At 37.8% G+C, this 19,973-nt stretch overlaps 1 protein-coding gene and 1 non-coding gene across 2 annotated transcripts; one reads left to right on the forward strand and one right to left on the reverse strand.

Moving 5' to 3' along the window:
• Positions 1 to 6,500: 6,500 nt before the first annotated feature.
• Positions 6,501 to 9,602, reverse strand: LOC145642737 (uncharacterized). The gene is made up of 4 exons (XM_081693912.1): positions 7,897 to 9,602; positions 7,360 to 7,710; positions 7,035 to 7,245; positions 6,501 to 6,956 (listed from the first exon to the last, which is right to left on the reverse strand). Exons 1-4 carry the CDS (start codon positions 9,600 to 9,602, stop codon positions 6,501 to 6,503), a joined length of 2,724 nt encoding a protein of 907 aa, XP_081550038.1.
• A 694-nt stretch (positions 9,603 to 10,296) lies between these two features.
• Positions 10,297 to 10,402, forward strand: LOC145557005 (small nucleolar RNA R71). Its single transcript, XR_014092088.1, has one exon. It is a non-coding gene; the product is annotated as a small nucleolar RNA R71 (small nucleolar RNA).
• Positions 10,403 to 19,973: the final 9,571 nt, after the last annotated feature.

The following is a 19,973-nucleotide window of genomic DNA, read 5'->3' on the forward strand; positions in this document are numbered from 1 at the left end:
TAGTTCGGTCGCTACCATAATTAAATTCGCCAATCGTAATTAAGCCTCTAAAAATATGATCTTTCAATTCTAATTTTTATTATCTAAATAATTAACTCATGATATTGGCCAATTACATGAATTAAACAATAAAGCACAAATCAATTGGAATTATTCAAACCCTAATTCATAAATTTATAAATAAATAAGCACAAATAATCATGGTATAAACATGGCTTCCCTCACTTAACCCTAGAAAACGACTACTCACTCATAATTGAGATAAACAAAACAAAAGAGATAAATAAACTTGAATTCATAATTAATAAAATAAATAAAGAACGAAAAGAATAATTGAAATACCTCGATGATTGAATTAATGAAGAATGAAAAGCTAGGGTTACACAATGGAGAGAAAGAAAACTAAGAAGCGTTTAATCTAGAAAAATAAAGCATAAAAAAGGAAAATAGAATCCTCCCAAGTATTTATATTCAAACCTAATCCTAAATAAAATAAAATAGATAAAAAAAAATAATGAAATAAAAGTAACAAAGGTCATCTTTTAATTGGTCGAGAGAATTACGATCGACGGAAAATAAGTTTCCCGCGCGCCAGACCCATCGCCCGATGGATGGCCGATGGTCGAGTGATCAAGGGCTGCGACGACAACCATCGGCCAATGGATTTCCATCGGGCTAGGCAGATTTGAAGGGTCGTTTGTGCGGCTAAACCATCGCCCGATGGCTGGGCGCTTGCTGGCAGATTTGCAGGACCAATTTCGGAAGGCTCTAATTCTCAATATTGGAATTGTATGAAGGCGTGCGACCTATCATTGGAAAGATCTTCAAGTCTAGTTTCCAACCCAACTCAAATCACCTCAATCCGATCTGTAGAACTCGAGATATGGCTAAAACAACGCACAAAGGTCCTTTTTGATACTTTGCAAGCCTTCGTTTTCCTTTGTTCCTAACCCAAATTCAATTCCGAAAAGTGCATATCGATCCTTGTGGATGCTATTTTCAATTCTCATGCATATAATCCTTAGAGACGACATCCACGAGCATAAATCCTCTGGTATATGAACTCGATCCATCTATTTCCATTCAAATATCATTCGAATCATCTCCAAATACTTCGAAAGTGTCCAAATGACTACGAAATCACCTGAAACATTAAGAAATGCACAAACGGAGCATAATAGAGCGATATAGAATGACTTATGCAGATATGACCCTAAAATTGACCAAAAAGACTAAGAAAAAGGTATAAAAACTAACATAAACGTGCCTAAGAACCCTATATAAATATAACTCATCAAATTCCCCCAAGCTAAACCGTTGCTTGTCCCTAAGCAACACTTGACTCAAGACGGAGAAATAAGATAAACAAGACTTCCAGGGAACCAGAATAAGATCGACTCGACTCTCGAGCAAACTATCAAATCAAAGTTAGCGAAACTGAAATCTGGCTCGGATACATATAGAACCACGTAGCACTCATAGTCCTGCAATTAACTCACCGATCTAGAGGCCACAAACAGTCTCTTTCCAAGCTAGTCTTCGCCGATTTCCTGTAGATGTGCTGAAGTCGAGCACGAGAGGTGCCTTACCAGCTTAGGGTTATAACATACACTCAACCTATACCATGTCGACTCGAAATGCAACAATTACTCTTTAACTTTGACTCAAAACTCAGTTCACTTAATCATAACTTATGCACGAAGATCAAAAGGTCCTTATGAGGGCTGTAATGGGGCTAGGGTGAGAGGTAGGATTAACATTTTGGGAGATGTGAGAGTTGAAGCAGCTGGGAGAGTGGTAATAATAGTTTATAATAACAACACAACCAAATGCATGACGAAGATAACCTCGTTTAGCATCTAGGCTCTCCATACACCATAAAATCAAGACAAAAATCACTATACACCAAAGTAATTTGATTTTCTCTTCTTCCCTTCCTTCTTCAACCCTTATTTATTTATTTTATTTATTCTTTTTTTTCTTTTTTTTTTTTATTTTTTTATTTTTTTTATTCGAAATACCTTGAGCTTCCATTCAAAATCTCCTTTATTGCGCCACGAAGCAAATATTTAGCCAAATGAAGATTCACAAATCACAAGATGGACCACTCCCCCAAGCTAGGCTCGGGAATAGTAACCAATTGAGGCCAAAGGCTTGTAATATGGCTAATTCAATGAAGGGTGAAGCTCAACATGGGTAACAATTAAGGAGCAAATGTACAAAAATAACTTCTGGAGGCTCAAATTGAGAAAAAGAAAGACCTTTATCATTTCAATCATGCACTCATCACAACCAAATTACTACGAGTCTCAAGGCAAAATCAAGATCAGAGTTGCACCAGGAACTATCACACATACAAAAATTTAGACTGTTATAAATGTGACAGTCAATCAATCGGGTTTTGAAAACTCACATGGCTTGGGGTCTACAAAAATATCGACTAGCTAGACTCAAAAAGAGAAAAACATCTTTCCACAAACCAATTAGTCGCAGGCTACATTGCTACGCAGTTATCAACGTATAAAGCACACCGACTAAATTTCAAAATCATAACTATGATGAGCAGAAGCTAAAGAGAGTCTAATCTAATCCGCACGCAGTTCAGAGTCAAACAAATGGAAAATAGGCACAAGAATGCATTATTCGAAAACACAACTAAACTAAGAAAGCAATACATTTTTTTCGTTGCACGTAAACTCCCATCCCTAATAGATGGTACAAACCATGCAACACCTACAGAAAGCAATAAAACTACACTATGAAAGCATTAAACGATAGATATCCCTCCCCCAAGCTAGAATGAAACACAGTGTCCTCACTGTGGCAGAATAAAATACAAGAGAGAGAGAGAGACGAGAAAGAAAAGCTCACTCAGCAGGAACCTCGTCGACAGAAGAGGTGTCGACTGTAGTGCCAGTAGATGTAGCAGTGGTGCCAGAAGCTACTATCTACTGACGTAGAGAAACAACCTCCGAATTCAAGGCATGAAACCGTTGCTCCAAATTGTCGAAATGATCAATAACCTCCTGAGCAAACGTACCAATGTTATCCATGAACTGCTTGAACATCTCTATAGTGAATAAATCGCTGCTAGACCCCTCAAAACTGACACTATGACGGAAAAGGGTGGGATGGAATAGTCCCACGAGAAGGAGTATGAGAGATTTGTGAATTGTCACCAACCAAAGGCGGAGGGGCCGAAGAAGAACCTTGCTTTGTAGAATACACACCTATGAGGATGATTGTTTTGATGTTGGGGGTAGGCGGAAACAAAAGGGCATCTGGAGTTCCCATTCGAGTCGCAAGAGTGGGCAAAACAGCATAAGGAGTTGGATGTGAGTCCTTTTCCTCTCCCTTAACCTGCCATACAAACAAACCAATCTTTGGTAACAACAACCATCCATATTGTTCCATGCTCACAGTATCAAGGAGTGCATATGAGTTCAACTTCTTAAAGTAAGACAAATCGATCCCCAGATGCGTAGCAAAGATGGTTACAAAGCTTCCCATAGTGATAGGCCATTTCGGCTTGTTTCTCTCCACAAGAAATGTAGCAATGAGGAATTTCCCGAAATCCAATTGACCCATTCTATCTCGATCACCATGTAAGAACCACCAAAGCATCTTGAAATCACTTATAGAAATTTGTCCCATCTCTGTCTTTGGAAAGAACACTTGTAGAAGCAAGCGATGCAGAATACGAGGCACAGGGTTCACAATTGAAAAAGACTTAGTAAGACCAACTTTCCAATCATTTTGACCTGTGAGTTCTCTCCAAAACATTTTTTGGTGAAATTGTAATCCATTCTTGTCACCCCAAAACAAACCAAACTCCGATGGGCCAATAGTTCCATCACAAGGCCACTCGAAAATTTCATTAACCTCCTTTGGTGACATTGAATGTGCCATTCCATCAAGAGAAAAAGATATGCCACCATTATTAGACACTACTAAAGAAGTAAGAAACTCAATAACCAAATCCGGATAAACCTCTTCCTTCAAATTTAGAACTTTTGACCAACCACACCTTCGACCTATTTCTTGCAAACAATTATCAACCCCAAGCTTCTTACTATCGTCTTGTGAATAACAAAGTGTTGGTTTGATTTTTCGGTCTTGAAGTGAGAAACCAAGGCCTTCTTTGCTCAAACTTGAGGAAGGGTGAGAGGTAGAATGTGGATTGGTATGAGAAGTGTTTGGAGAGGATTTATGTGGTAGTTTGGGATGCTTCTTTGAAGGTGAGGCTCTTGCTTTTCGAGGTGGGTTTCTCTTTGTGGGAGTGGATCTTAGTGGTGCAAGTGGAGAAGGAGTGGACTTTGGGTGAGAACTAGTGGTTTTTGTGGTTCGCATGATGCAATGTCACAATCGAATAGCAATAAGCACAAAATACTCCAACCAACACTAGTAATCAAAAGTAGAATCAATTCCAATCAACCACCAACCAAATATCAATGTTTAATCAAAATTAATCACCACAAATTCAATCAACAAGCCAATATTAATATACAAGAGGCAAAATTTTCAATTTTTATATGAATGTAAACTATTCAAGAAGAGAAGTTGGATGAAAAATTGAAAATAATACTTATGCTTTATGAAATTAAAACAATATTGTTGTTGGTTACCTCAAATCAAATACCAATTAAATTGCAATTTCAACCAATTCTCCCAATTGAAAAAGAAAATCAAAAGCCCTAACCTTTAGAAAAATTAGGGTTCTTCTCTTTTTTTTTCTTTTTTCGTGGAGGGAGGCGGACTGGTGGCTCGGAGGGCCGTCGGTGGGGCGCCGGTGATGCAGGTGGCGGTGCGCGGCTGTGGGGTGGCGGAGAGGTGGAGAGAGAAGGGGCTGGAGTGTCTTGGGATTCGTGCAGGCTGAAAGCTTCTTTTCTTTTTTTTTTTTTTGTTTTTTTTTTTTTGGGGAATGCGTGTAGCTGCCTGGGCGCCAGAACCAGCGGCCGCTGGAATTCTAGCGGCCCAGGCAAAACGTTGGGCTGCTGGTGGGGGCTCGGCCCAGCGGGCGCTGGCCTGCCGCTGGCTGTGCGGGCTGGTGCCTGCTGCTGGCTGCCTCTGCTTCCTCCTTTTTTTTTATGTTTATATATATATAAATGAAAATAAAAAAAATAAAAAATTAAACCTTCACTAAAAATAACCAAAAAACAAAGTTAAAAGAGTTAGTGAAGTAAAACAAAAAAAAAAAGAAAAAAAGAAATTAACACTGAAAAAAAAAAAAAAAAAAACTAGAAGAATAGCATAAATAAATAAATAAATGAATAGAAAAGAAAATAGAAATAGAGAAAATAAAGAAAAATTAAAAACAAAAAAAGAAGAGAAACTAAAAAGAAAAGGAAAAACAAAACTAAAAAAAAAAATCAAAATAAAGAAGAGTTAGGAAATCGGGTTGCCTTCCGATAAGCGCTCATTTAGAGTCGTGAGCTCGACTTCTTACCTTAGTATCAAGCATCAATTGATGTATCGGAGAGATAAATCGTCTCCAATTTGCCGATGAAAGCACCCTCGGTATATAGCTTTAAACGTTGTCCATGTACCTTGAATTTCGTGCCGTTTTCGCTAGCAACCTCTATGGCTCCATATGCTTTGACATCGGTGACTGTGAAAGGTATGGACCATCTAGACTTAAGTTTTCCAGGAAAAAGTCGAAGTCTTGAGTTATAGAGCAACACCTTGTCACCATTATTGAACTCTCGTTTTTGGATCATCTTATCGTGAAACTTCTTCGTTTGTTCCTTGTAGAGCCTATGATTTTCGTAAGCATCGAGCCGAATCTCATCTAGCTCGTTCAATTGAAAAAGTCTCTCTTCACCGGCCTTCTCTAGATCCAAATTAATCTCCTTGACGGCCCATTGTGAAAGGTATTCCATTTCGACCGGTAAATGACATGCTTTGCCATACACCAACCGATACGGAGTTGTCCCTAACGGAGTCTTGTAAGCCGTTCGCAATGCCCACAATGTATCATCCAACTTCAATGACCAATATTTGCGGGATTTGTTGACAACCTTTTCAAGGATTCTTTTGATTTGTCGATTAGATACCTCGACTTGGCCGCTCGTTTGAGGATGATAGGCCAAGCCAACCTTGTGAGTAACTCCATTATTCTTAAGAAGAGCCTTGAAAGTTCGTTGATGGAAATGAGAACCACCGTCACTAATAACAACTCTTGGGACTCCGAAGCGCGGAAAGATGATCTTTTTGAATAACTTCATAACAACCTTTGAGTCATTAGTTGGTGACGCAATAGCTTCAATCCACTTAGTAACATAGTCGTCGGCAACCAAAATGTACCAATTCCCGCAGGAAGAGGGAAATGGTCCCATAAAATCAATGCCCCAGACATCAAAAGGCTCGACCTCAAGAATCCAATTTTGTGGCATCTCTTGCCTCTTTGATATATTTCCCGTTCTTTGACACTCATCACATGCATTGCAAAAAGCACGAGCATCCTTGAATAATGAGGGCCAATAGAAACCACATTGAAGCACTCAGTGGGCAGTTGTAGTAGAACCAAGATGTCCACTAGAAGGTAGATTATGGCAATGATGAAGGATACCATGGGTATCCCAATCCTCTACACATCTCTGAAACATTCCATCAGCGCACTTTCGATACAAATGAGGGTCATCCCAAAAGTACCGCTTGGCATCATGGTAGAACTTCTTGCGTTGTTGGTAAGTCAAATCTGGAGGATGTGAACCACCTACACAAAAATTAGCAGAGTCAGCATACCATGGAGATACAGAAGAAACAGAGAATAAATGATCATCGGGGAAAGAGTCATTTATAAGGCTATCTGAAGTAGACTGAAATCTTAATCGAGAGAGGTGATCCGCAATAACGTTCTCGGCACCCTTTTTATCTCGAATCTCTAAATCGAACTCTTGAAGGAGCAAAATCCATCGAATGAGCCTCGGTTTAGCCTCTTTCTTTGCTAGGAGATACTTCAGAGCGGCATGGTCAATGTGGACAATTACTTTCGAACCAATGAGGTAAGTTCAAAACTTGTCAAGAGCATACACAATAGCTAGGAGCTCTTTCTCAGTGGTGGTATAATTCATCTGAGCCTCATCCAAGGTTTTACTAGCATAGTAAATGGCATGCAAAACCTTTTTCTTTCGTTGTCCAAGCACGGCTCCCACAGCATAGTCACTCGCATCACACATGATCTCGAATGGCAAATCCCAATCTGGAGGTTGTATGATAGGAGCAGTTATCAATGCCTCCTTAATCCTGTTAAAAGACTACATACAAGCATCAGTAAACTCAAATGTGGCATCCTTAAGCAATAATTGAGTGAGGGGTTTTGCTATTTTTGAAAAATCTTTTATAAATCGGCGATAAAACCCTGCATGACCAAGAAAACTTCTCACTCCCTTGACATTCACGGGAGGGGGAAGTTTCTCAATCACCTCAATTTTTGCCTTGTCAACTTTGATGCCACGGTCAGAAATAAGATGACCAAGTACCACTCCTTCATTGACCATGAAGTGGCACTTTTCCCAATTCAAGACCAAATTGACATCTGTACAACGTTTAAGCACCTTAGAAAGATTATGCAAGCACATATCAAAGTCAGAACCATAAACACTGAAATCATCCATAAATACCTCCATGATGTTCTCAATGAAATCAGAGAAAATGGCCATCATACACCTTTGAAACGTCGCAGGGGCGTTACACAACCCAAATGGCATTCTACGATAAGCAAATGTACCATAGGGGCATGTGAACGTTGTCTTCGCTTGATCTTCTGGATGAATGGGAATCTGAAAGACTGAATATCCATCCAAATAACAGAAAAAACTATGTTTTGCTAATCTTTCAAGCATTTGATTTATAAAAGGTAAGGGGAAGTGATCTTTCAAGGTGGATGTATTCAACCTGCGATAATCGATACACATACGCCAACCTGTGACAACACGAGTAGGAATTAGTTCATTCTTATCATTTTTAACAACATTTGTCCCCCCTTTCTTAGGAACGTTTTGTACCGGGCTCACCCACTTAGAATCTGAGATGGGGTAGATGATGCCCGCGTCAAGAAGTTTCATTACCTCTTTCTTCACCACCTCTTGCATATTAGGATTCAATCGGCGTTGTGGTTGGATGCAAGGGCGATGATTCTCTTCCAAATTGATTCTATGCATACAAAAATTAGGACTTCTCCCTGTAAGATCATCAATGCTATACCCGATTGCCTTTTTATGCATGTGAAGCACAGTCAAAAGCTTAGAAACTTGGCTATTATCGAGTTCAGCACTAACAATTACAGGGCATTCCTCATTATCATCAAGAAATGCATATTTAAGATGAGGAGGCAAAGGTTTTAACTCTACCTTTTTTACTTGTGACTCAGAAATAGAACAAATAGTTTCCATTACCTCAAACCCCTCAGTGTTAGGGGCATCCAAGTCACGAATCAAGGAATCAATCTCTGCATCTCCTTCTCCTTCAGAGACCTCCAGAGTGAGAAAAGCTTCTAATGGATCATTAGCTAACTCACGAGGCGTATCATCTCTCACAATCTCATCAAGCACATCAATCCTGTAACAAGTATTCTCAAGCATAGGCGACTTCATCGCATTGGTTAGATTAAAAGTCACTGTATCATCACCAACAGACAAAGTAAGGGATCCAGACTTGACATCAATAACAGCACCTGCAGTACACAAGAAAGGTCTACCTAAAATGATCAGGATATTATTATCCTCCTCCATATCCAAAACTACAAAGTCAACAGGGATGAAAAATTTCCCAACCCGAACGGGTACATCCTCTAAAACACCTAAAGGGTATTTTATAGAACGATCCGCCATTTGCAAAGTGATCTGTGTGCATTTTAAAGCTCCCATATTCAACCTGTTACAAACAGAAAGAGGCATAACAGACACACTAGCACCTAAGTCACATAAAGCTTTATCAATGAATAATGCACCTACATGACATGGGATGGAAAAACTACCAGGGTCCTTAAGCTTAGGTGGGGATTTATTTTGCAATATAGCACTACACTCTGCAGTTAGAGCGACTGTTTCTACACCACCAAAGTCTTTCTTCTTAGTAATCATTTCCTTTAAAAACTTTGCATACATTGGAACTTGAGAGACTAAATCAGTAAAAGGAACAGTTACCTCAAGGTTCTTGACCATACTCAAGAACTTACCAAATTGTTGATCAACCTTGTTCTTTTGCATCCGATGTGGGAATGGTAGCTTTGGCTCGACAGGTGGAGGCTCGGAACCTTTCTTTTTCTCTTTCTCATCATCACTTTCTTTAGCTTTCCCATGTTTTGAGGTGGGAACATCATCCAAGGCCTTCTCTGCAACCTTACTCTTATCCTTCTCAAGATTTGCATCATCAATAGGCATTTGGGGCCATTCATAGCTAACACCACTACGAGTAGTGATAGCATTGGCGGTCTCCTTAGGGATAGGTTGTCCTGGTAAGTGGCCAGGTTGCCTTTGGATATTGGTACCTGCGACTTGCGCGATTTGGTTCTCCAAATGCTTTGTCGTATTTTTCAACTCCTTAATGCTATCTTCAGTGTTTTGCTTCATGGATGTCATCATTCTTATGAGGTCAGACATATTAGGCTCTTGAGTGCTAGCATTTCCATGAGTAGGTTGTTAAGGTGGTCTATTGAAACCCGGAGGAGGATGATGAGAGGCCCCTTGTTGATGTTTTAGAGGCCTTGCAACATATTGCTGAGGTTGAGGGTTCTGAGGCTGTGACCACTGTTGCTGAGGTTGTGCCCATTGTTGCTGAGGTTGAGGATTTTGAACATTATTGATTTTGTATGAAAGTTAGGGATGATTCCTCCAACCTGGATTAAATGTGTTAGAATATGGATCATTTGGTTGCCTTTGTTGAAAGGCATTCACCTGCTCCATCTGATTGGTGTCTTGAGAATTCTAAGCACATTGATATCCAAAATGACCCTGTATACCACACAATTCACAAAAAAAATTAGTTTGCGAAGGTTGAGAAGACATAGCATTAACAGATAAAAGAGAAGATTCTTGAGCGGCCTGCAATGCTTAAATCTTTGCAGTTAATTGAGCCATTTGAGATGTCATGAGTGAATAGGCTTCAACTTCCATCTTCCCTTTCTTTGGTCGCGTTCTTGGAGATGAGAAGTGGTTGGCTGCAAGATTTGCAAGAAAATCATACCCTTCCTCGATTGTCTTGTCAAGGAAAACACCACCTGCAGCAGAATCAACAATACATTTAGTCTCGGGTTCTAGTCCGTTATAGAAAATACGAACAAGATTCCACTTCTCAAAATTGTGATGCGGGCATGATCGTTGAAGATCTAAGAATCTATCCCATGCTTCCCTAAGAGATTCCCCCGACTCTTGAGAAAATGTTGATATTTGATGTCGAATCTTTTCAGTTTTTTCAGGGGGAAAATATTCTTTGAGGAATGCTTGAGAAATCTTGCTCCACTCCGTCTCCTCGACAGTGTTCAACCACTTTTGAGCTCTATTGCGAAGGGAAAATCCGAACAACATCACCTTCAATTGATCTTGAGTGACTCCTTTGTGATGAATAGTGGAGCATAATTGTTGAAATCGCTGCAAGTGATAAATCGGCTCGTCAGTAGGATGGCCACTAAATTGATTTTGTTGGACCATACTGAGCAATGCGGGTTTGATCTCGAAGTTCTCTGCAGTGATTGCTGGCATTTTAATACCCGTTGGAATGCCATCTTGGGATGGTACTCCGTAAGAATTAAGAGACCTATTATCAGTCATCTCTTTGCGTGTGTCAGACTGTGTTGTAGAGCTCTTCTGTGAGTGGGTCTTTTTCTGCTTCCCTTTCCCTTGTTTTTTGAGTTGCCTAAGGGTCTTGTCCAAGTCCGGATCCGTAGGGATCAAATCACCTGTTCGTTTTGACCTGGGCATAAACAAAAAGAAAAGAAAGCAATGAGAATGTCCCAATTGAAACTAGAAGTTCCAATGGGACAATAAAAACAGTTCAACAATCAAACTAAAACTAATAGAATCTAGTCGTCTCCCCGGTAACGGCGCCAAAAACTTGGTGAATAAAAAGTTATACCGCAAGTGCACGGTGTCTGTTGTTAGCAGAGATTTAGCAAATACGGGTCGAATCCCACAGGGAGACAGGTTCTATTAGTTTTTGCCCAATTATATGAACTATTTCTATAAACGAATAATGATTCGATGAGTAATTAACTAAAGAATGACAATAATGAAAATAAGGTTGTTCTCAGACAAATTAAAGTCTAGGGCATACGTTCGGTCCACCATGCTTATACCAATCCAAGAAATGCAAACAATCCATTAATAAACAAACTAGGTCGAATAATTAAAGCACTTGTTAATCCTACGGCCGGGAATTAACGCTTACGAATTAACATATGTAGTTCGGTCGCTAACATAATCAAATTCGCCAATTGTAATTAAGCCTATAAAAATATGATCTTTCAATTCTAATTTTTATTAGCTAAATAATTAACTCATGATATTGGCCAATTACATGAATTAAACAATAAAGAACAAATCAATTGGAATTATTCAAACCCTAATTCATAAATTTATAAATAAATAAGCACAAATAATCATGGTATAAACATGGCTTCCCTGACTTAACCCTAGAAAACGACTACTCACTCATAATTGAGATAAACAAAACAAAAGAGATAAATAAACTTGAATTCATAATTAATAAAATAAATAAAGAACGAAAAGAATAATTAAAATACCTCGATGATTGAATTAATGAAGAATGAAAAGCTAGGGTTCAACAATGGAGAGAAAGAAAACTAAGAAGCGTTTAATCTAGAAAAATAAAGCATAAAAAAGGAAAATAGAATCCTCCCAAGTATTTATATTCAAACCTAATCCTAAATAAAATAAAATAGATAAAATAAAAATAATGAAATAAAAGTAACAAAGGTCATCTTTTAATTGGTCGAGAGAATTACGATCGGCGGAAAATAAGTTTCCCGCGCGCCAGACCCATCGCCCGATGGATGGCCGATGGTCGAGTGATCAAGGGCTGCGACGACAACCATCGGCCAATGGATTTCCATCGGGCTAGGCAGATTCGAAGGGTCGTTTGTGCGGCTAAACCATCGCCCGATGGCTGGGCGCTTGCTGGCAGATTTGCAGGACCGATTTCGGAAGGCTGTAATTCTCAATCTAGGAATTTTATGAAGGCGTGCGACCTATCATTGGAAAGCTCTTCAAGTCTAGTTTCCAACCCAACTCGAATCACCTCAACCCGATCTGTAGAACTCGAGATATGGATAAAACAATGCACAAAGGACCTTTTTGATACTTTGCAAGCCTTCGTTTTCCTTTGTTCCGAACCCAAATTCAATTCCGAAAAGTGCATATCGATCCTTGTGGATGCTATTTTCAATTCGCATGCATATAATCCTTAGAGACGACATCCAAGAGCATAAATCCCCCGGTAAATGAACTCGATCCATCTATTTCCATTCAAATATCATTCGAATCATCTCCAAATACTTCGAAAGCGTCCAAATGACTACGAAATCACCTGAAACATTAAGAAATACACAAACGGAGCGTAATAGAGCAATATAGAATGACTTATGCAGATATGACCCTAAAATCGACCAAAAAGACTAAGAAAAAGGTATAAAAACTAACATAAACGTGCCTAAGAACCCTATATAAATATAATTCATCACCCGGATGCCTTCTCCTTTAGATGCGGAGTTGGCTGCCTATCTTTGACTGGCTTCCTCTTCTCCAGAGGAGTCTTCCTTGCCAACTGACCCTTGCTTGGGTCAGCCAGGCTCTTGGTGATCAGATCCTTAATTTCACCCTTGAAACTAGTCATGAATTTCATTAGTTCGTCTTGGGTGACTGGGGCGGATGCGCTTGGTTATGGATTTCCTCTTCCAACTATCCAGGAGGTCGACTTGTACCCGCCTAGCTTGCACCCCGCTCTAGAGTCTCCCTAGGCCATATGCGCTTGGTTATCAGAGAGCCATCATTGGCTATATATGTTTCGACCTGAGGATCATCCTCCTCTTGGTCAGTAAAGACCTCCGGTTGGTCTACCTGACGCTCAGAAGGTGGTACATACTCTTGAACCATCCTTAATGTACTGTCCCCACAGACGGCGCCAAATGTTTTGGTATTATTGTCCCTCGGTAGAATTATGTCACAAAGATTGGTCCGGCTCGAGCTGCACCTGCAAAACAACGGAGACTCCGGTTGTTGGAGCTCCACCTCTGACGATCAAGTAAGTAACTTGCAAGAGAATAAAGAGTGTGGAAATTTAGGTGGGTATCTACTTGGATTCCAAGCTCATGTGTTTCTCTAATGAGAGAGAAAGTAGGTGTAATAAATGATTGATTGTGTCCCCAAAATGGTGAAATATCTCCCTATTTATAGGGTCGTTGGTAGGTGTGCCCCAATCTAGGTCACTTGACCTAGATTTCAGTGAGCTGTGCCGAATTACGGCGCTTCTTGGGATTTAGGCCCTTGAAGGCAGCAATTTAAGAAGTTATCTGAAGGGGACACGTGTCAGGTGGCTATTGGGCCACTTGGGCCAGCCTGAGCTTGACACGTGGCCTTCTCTTATTGGTCCACATGTCTAGGGTATTTTTACCCTAAACAACACCCACCCATTATTCGGTAATATCCTTCCTTGCTCTTTCTGAAGTGGTTGATGCCTTGTTGGATATATGTTGGTTTGTTGGATTGATCTCCTTGTTTTCCCCTCCCATGGTTTCTATGATTTATGTTTTAGTGTATTGTCTCATTCAAGATTGGGGGACGGTATTCTATCATGTTTGATGGGATGTTAATTCATAAATGCTATGCACCTTTGTATATGCTTTTCCATGTTCTATATCTAGAAAAACTCCAAAAAGATTTTTGTTTCTATCAAGGCAAATATGCAATGTATCTTTGTTTTGTTCTTGACATAATACTTTTGGACTTGTATAGTTGAATGCTTTTCTTCTTAAATGGTAACGGTGTGCACGGTTTGAGAGTATGTTTGGTTGATTCTAGGATAGAGTATGCTAAGGTAGTCGTTTAGGACTATTTAGACCTTGAAGCCGGATTCTATTAGTTTTTGAAAATTTGCAATTGCTCCCTTTTGGTGAATTTGTAGCTAATAGCGAGTTTTTGCTACAACCATGTGAGGTTTCATTGTTTTCAAGCCTTCTACATATCTTGCATGAGCGGCATGGATCCTTGACTATTGCGGACCTTATCTTGAATCTTGACTCATAATTCTCAAACACGAGACCGAACCATCTAGGGAGGACAAAGGCATCTTTTTGGGGTGTTAATTTTTCTTTTTCTAGGTTAATCTTCTTTATTTCTAGTTATTGGGTTTACATTTGCCTTCTTGCTAACCATTTGAGCCTTTTCCCTTTTTTTCAAGCTAAGCCACATCTTTAGAACTTTGAGCCTTTTGTTTCTTTTTGTTCCATTTTTTGTTTTTATGAAGCAAATCATCATGTTCTTGGAGTTTGTGGTATATTAGTTTGGATATTAGTTCCTTTTGTAAACAAGCTTGTGTTTTGTGTATATTTTGTGAATAATGGCAACTGTATGATGGAAAAAGCGGTCAAAAGTTTTAAAAGGCAAGGACATAATAAATGCAAAGTTGTAAGAGTCTTCCATAGTCAAAAGAGGCAAGGACAATCACTTTGAAAAAAAAACAACAAAAAAAGTGAAAATGAGAAAATTAAAAAATATTTTAATGTGAATTATTCTCCCTTTCTAAGCATTGAGAACAATACTTCATTTAAGCTTGGGGGAGAAGCATTTACGCTTCTTGTATATATGTTTGTGAGTATAGCTTTGATTAAGCTTGTGGGTGTTAGTTTGTTTTTGTTTGGTGACTACTTGATTGTGATTCTAAGAAGGCACCTTCTTTACTTCACTATTAGGGACACCACCAATTTTGTAAATTTTAGCCTACCCTCACCCTTTTTGCCCTTACATTACAACAATTGGGAAAGACCTTTTGACCTACAGGTTGAGTCACATATCGAGGGAGGGCATTATGAGTTAAAGCCTAAGGAAAGGGGATGCAAAGTAAAGATGTTGAGAAACCTCAAATCTATTGTTTTTCCGGTTCCTTCGAGGAACTATAGAGACCTTCACTAAAAGTAGATTTGATGCCAATTGGGAGAATGTGCTAAAATGTTATGATGAAAGTGAATTGTGTTTCATTAGTTCTCTATGCTTAGCATATCCTATGTTTCAATCAACCTTAGATATCTTGGAACGTGCACTCCCTTACATGTTTAGAAAGATTTGCATTCATTTATGCTTGTACATTTGGAAAAGTCCTTTCATGAACATTTGTTTGCTTTTCTTGTATTTCGGTTTCTTCTTCATGCGTTGCCTTGTTTTTATTATTACGAGAGTTATAGGTTAATCTCTTAGGAAACCTTTACTAGAGCATCACTCGTCCTCTCGGGCGATAGGGTTTAAATGGCTTGTCTTTAGTTGCTAAAATTGACCGTGATTCCTACGAAAGTGAGTTAGTGTATATTCTTGTCTCTTCTCTTCTTTTTGTTGTATGAATAAGCTCATCATTTCTCCCTTGGTTTTGTTTTGCTCGAGGACGAGCAAAAGGTAAGCTTGGGGGTATTTGATGGGTGTTATAAATGGCACCCATTTGATGAGAATTTAGGTTGTATTCTTCCTCTTTTCATATCTTTCATGCTTAATAAATGCCTAGTTTTATGCATTTGGTCTTGGCTTTACCTTTCCTCTCTTATTTTGTAGTTTTGGTGCATTTTGTCGGTTTTTCTACTCTTTTCTCCTTTATTTGCTCTATTTTTGTGGTTGTAGGCATTGTACGAGGTCCGGGTCTTGATATTGGTGATTTACTAAGGAGGAAGATGCTTTTGGAGTGTAGGGAATATTTCAAGCATTACCCCAAACTTGAATCCCACTGTGATCATACATTAAAGCATGGTGGCGTCCAAAGGGAAGAAATCTAGAGCAAAAGAGTCGCCAACAAGTGTTAGGAACTTGTAAACCGTTCACATGGTGAAGTTTACACCCCTTAACGATCCAAAAGATCGTTAACTCCAATAGGTCTGGAACCTTGACTGGAAAGTTCGAGGATTAAGGTACAAATCCAATCTAAAAGAGAAAGAACCTGCCCTAATAATAGGCCTCTACTTTATTCTTCTCATATTCAGGTGAACTTTCTGACTAACATGCAATCAATAAGTTTACCCTCACTACTACAAAGTTGGGCTTAAGTAACATCCATTGGTAACACTATACAAATTTCATGATTGTTTGATTTTTAAGTAACACTTATGTAACATTGTGGTATTAGGTAACATTTTTTGTAACACTTTAATGTTAGATAACACTTTATAGTAACACTTTAATATTAGGTAGCACTTGGTTGTAACACTTCAATATATACTAGGTAGAACTTGGTTGTAAAACATAATTTGATAATTTTTATTTTATTAAAAGAACCTCACGGTTTTACAAGTCATAACTTGCTCTCTTCCTCCCTCGTATTTATCGATTTCTCCATTAAGCTTTCACTTTCTCTTAAATTTGCACCTCGACACCTCCTTTTCACTGCTACCCCCTTCTTATTCTCGGTGCTCCTCTGTAGCCCTCGTCCACCGCAGCCTCCTTCGCAACCTATGCTCTAACCCAATCAGTCCTAGTTGAAGAGATAGCGATGATTGCCACCTCCAAAGACAGCGATTGGCCCCACCTGGCTTCCATTTTCACTGTCTTCCACCTTAAAGTTTGGGTCAGGGTTAGTTTTATTCCCCCTCCCTTCCATTATCAGTAGGAATTTAAGTTAGTTAAATTTATCTTAATTTGATGTTGAATTTGCCTATTAACATGTTTAATTTCACTATCATCATACTGAATTTTGCATAAATCCTAATTGCTTAAAGTATTTTGATGAATTTGGGATTTTTGTTTTTTCTTTTTTTGCGATTATTGCTGATTTGATTTACCTTGTAATTTGATCTTTGTTGACTAATCTAACCAATTTAAATTTAAAATTTTCTTTTCTTAATTTAATCCTCATAAGCCAGTTATAATCGGAGGAATGGTATTTGATATTCAAGCTACTGCATGTCGCTATTCTTGCTACTGCCAAAACCACCACTCCTAGGATTGCTATTTTTTTTTAATATTAAGCTATAATCATGGAATCGGGTTAGTTATATTTGTTTGAGTTGATTCACATTGTAGCTTCAATTTTGTAAGGCTTTGATGATGTTAGTTGAATTAAGTGATTGCTGAATATCCACATTGATTTATTGAATTTTAATTCTAGAAAATAGAGAAGAATTTCTGATATAATTTCATAAATTATAGACTTATGACTTTTTTGTTATCATTGAAATATGTCAATTCTCTATCTGATATAAATGGAGTAATGAGATTTTTGCAAACAAGGTTTTTCCTTAGAATCACATTTCATTTTATAGGACATTGATGAATGAAACTTAATGCAAGCAAATCCATATTAGTTAGTTACAAGAGTGGATTAGGCAAGACAGAGGCTGCAAATATGATTATGCAATAGCTTATCTTTTTGGTTGGTTCATCGTGCCCTTACTTACAGTGGATTGTTAAGAAATAAATTTTGGAGGTAAGAGTTCAAATGTGGATAATTGTTCTGTCTTCATGCCATTAATGTGTAATCACCTCTCACAGTTGAATTCGTAAAAAAAACTTTTATGATCAAGGAAAGTAGAAAATAGCATTTAGTTTAACTAATTCAAACAAAGATGACTCCATACTTAAATTACCCCACACCCCCTCCCTTTGAATATAGAGAGCATCACTTACTTGTTTGTTGTATATATGTTTATGACAGGAAAGTACTTCTAGAAATTGTGAATTTTATAGTCTAATTATAGTTCCATGCTTGTCCAGTTGTCCTTGTGTGAGGGATCTTTTACCTTATAACTCCAAATTGATTGTATAGTGGCTGCATACATACCTTGAATTGTACTTATTCTTTATATTTTGAGCTTTATGAATCATGCTTTTCATTCTAGAATTTCCCATTGTTTGCTTTTTTCTTTTGGTCAAGGGTTTGGATGGACTATGGGCTAGTGAGAATGTTTGAAACGGTGAGTAAAAGAAGTTGATTATATTTTCCAAGTTATAATTTTGTGAGTCTTAAGATGATTATTTGGCTAATTTTTTGCAATTCACTCTTTTTTTTTTCTTCTGGATTTTGCATGATTTTATATTTGGATTTAAAGTGTTAGATAAGTTTAGCTTCTACTTCAGTCAGAAAACTCTGTTTTAATACTCTATTTATCTCTTTCTCCTAGCTACATTATCAATTACTTCTAGTCAAGCTCTCGGTTGTACAAGCTAAGGACTGGCAAATTAGCACGATAGTCTACTTTACTGTGAAGTGGTACTTATAAGAGTTATGCAATGACTAAAGTTTGAATGAGTATTTAAGATATGCATTAATTTAGTGCTCGCAAGGCATGTGATTTATCTAAATCTCACTATATTAGTGTGTCTTTCTAGTTCATCTTAGTTATAAGAGCCGCATTTTAGTTTTGTCCATATAATCATCATGTGTAATAGTACTCTAGATAGTAGCTAAATCATATAGGATCACTGTGATTTGCTAATTGTTAGAGTTATTGTGGACCCATGAGTCAATAGGTGTCACTATGTTAGTGATGCGTTAGGCATTTATCTTGAACTCGTTGCCATCTATAATTAGTATTCCACTAATCATTAAAATCTTCTCATGCTAAACACATAGACACTTTTATGGCATGGTATAAAACAAAAGAGTGCATCTAAGCCAAAACCACGTAGACTGCAAAATATTTCAGCTCTTTTATGTAATGTTCACCTGAGCTGAGAGCCTTAGGGTGTGCGAGCATGTGAAAAGAAATGAGCATCTCAATAATGTCGGCTGAACTAAGAGCCTGAGGGTCGTGTCCTGCTCAAAAGTACATTTCATTTACTACTAGACTATCAGTTTATACTTTTTTAAATTCTAATTATATTTACTACTTCTCATCCATGTATGAGCAGGGGAGTGAGATACCATGAGTTAGAGCATTGTAAGTTCAAAAATGATGGAAATAAATACTTTCGTTATGCTATAGGGCCCAAAAAAACATGCTTGCATGTATGTAGATGCCAATGTTACTGTTATTGCTGCTACTGGTACTAACGTCTAATGCTGTTATTGATGCTTGCTGCTACTTATGTTTGTTGCTACTACTACCTGTTGGCCTTGTACTGCTGATTAATGTTATTGTAAGTTGCTGCTAGCTGTTGTTACTTCTAGGCAAACAAAAAATTGGTGTTTATGGATTCTTTTTAAATAAATTATGAAATTTTATCAATTCAAATTATTGTCTACTGTATGTGTTAATTTCACATTCATATTTGTTGTACATGTTAATATTATTTTTATATTTAAGATAAAAAAAAGTTACATATTAATAATAAATGTTACCTATTAATTAATAAGGTGTAACATTATTTTGTAAAAAGTGATACATAATCTCAAATAAAGTGCTACAATATATTAAAAAAAATGAGTGAAAAATGTTACCTAATAATCAATAAGCTGTTACATTTGATCGAAAAATGATACATAATGTCAGATAAAGTGTTACTATATGATTGAAAAATGTTACCTAATAATCAATAAGCTGTTACATTTGTTCGAAAAATGATACATAATGTCAGATAAAGTTTTACAATATGATTGAAAAATGTTACCAAAGGCAAGTAAGTGTTACCTAAGAAATAAAAAGTAACACTTTAAAAATGATACTAATAATATAAAAAGTGTTACATAAGAGGGTTTATAGTATCACTTTTGAAAGTGTTACCATGCAACACCAAAAGTATTACATAAGACCTAAGGTAACATGGGCAGAAATATCACCCAATAAAGTGTTACTTATTGTCTATAATAGCACTTTTACTACTTTATGT

This window comes from Chenopodium album, chromosome 8 (assembly GCF_948465745.1).
Source record: "Chenopodium album chromosome 8, dcCheAlbu1.1, whole genome shotgun sequence".
NCBI lineage: Eukaryota > Viridiplantae > Streptophyta > Magnoliopsida > Caryophyllales > Amaranthaceae > Chenopodium > Chenopodium album.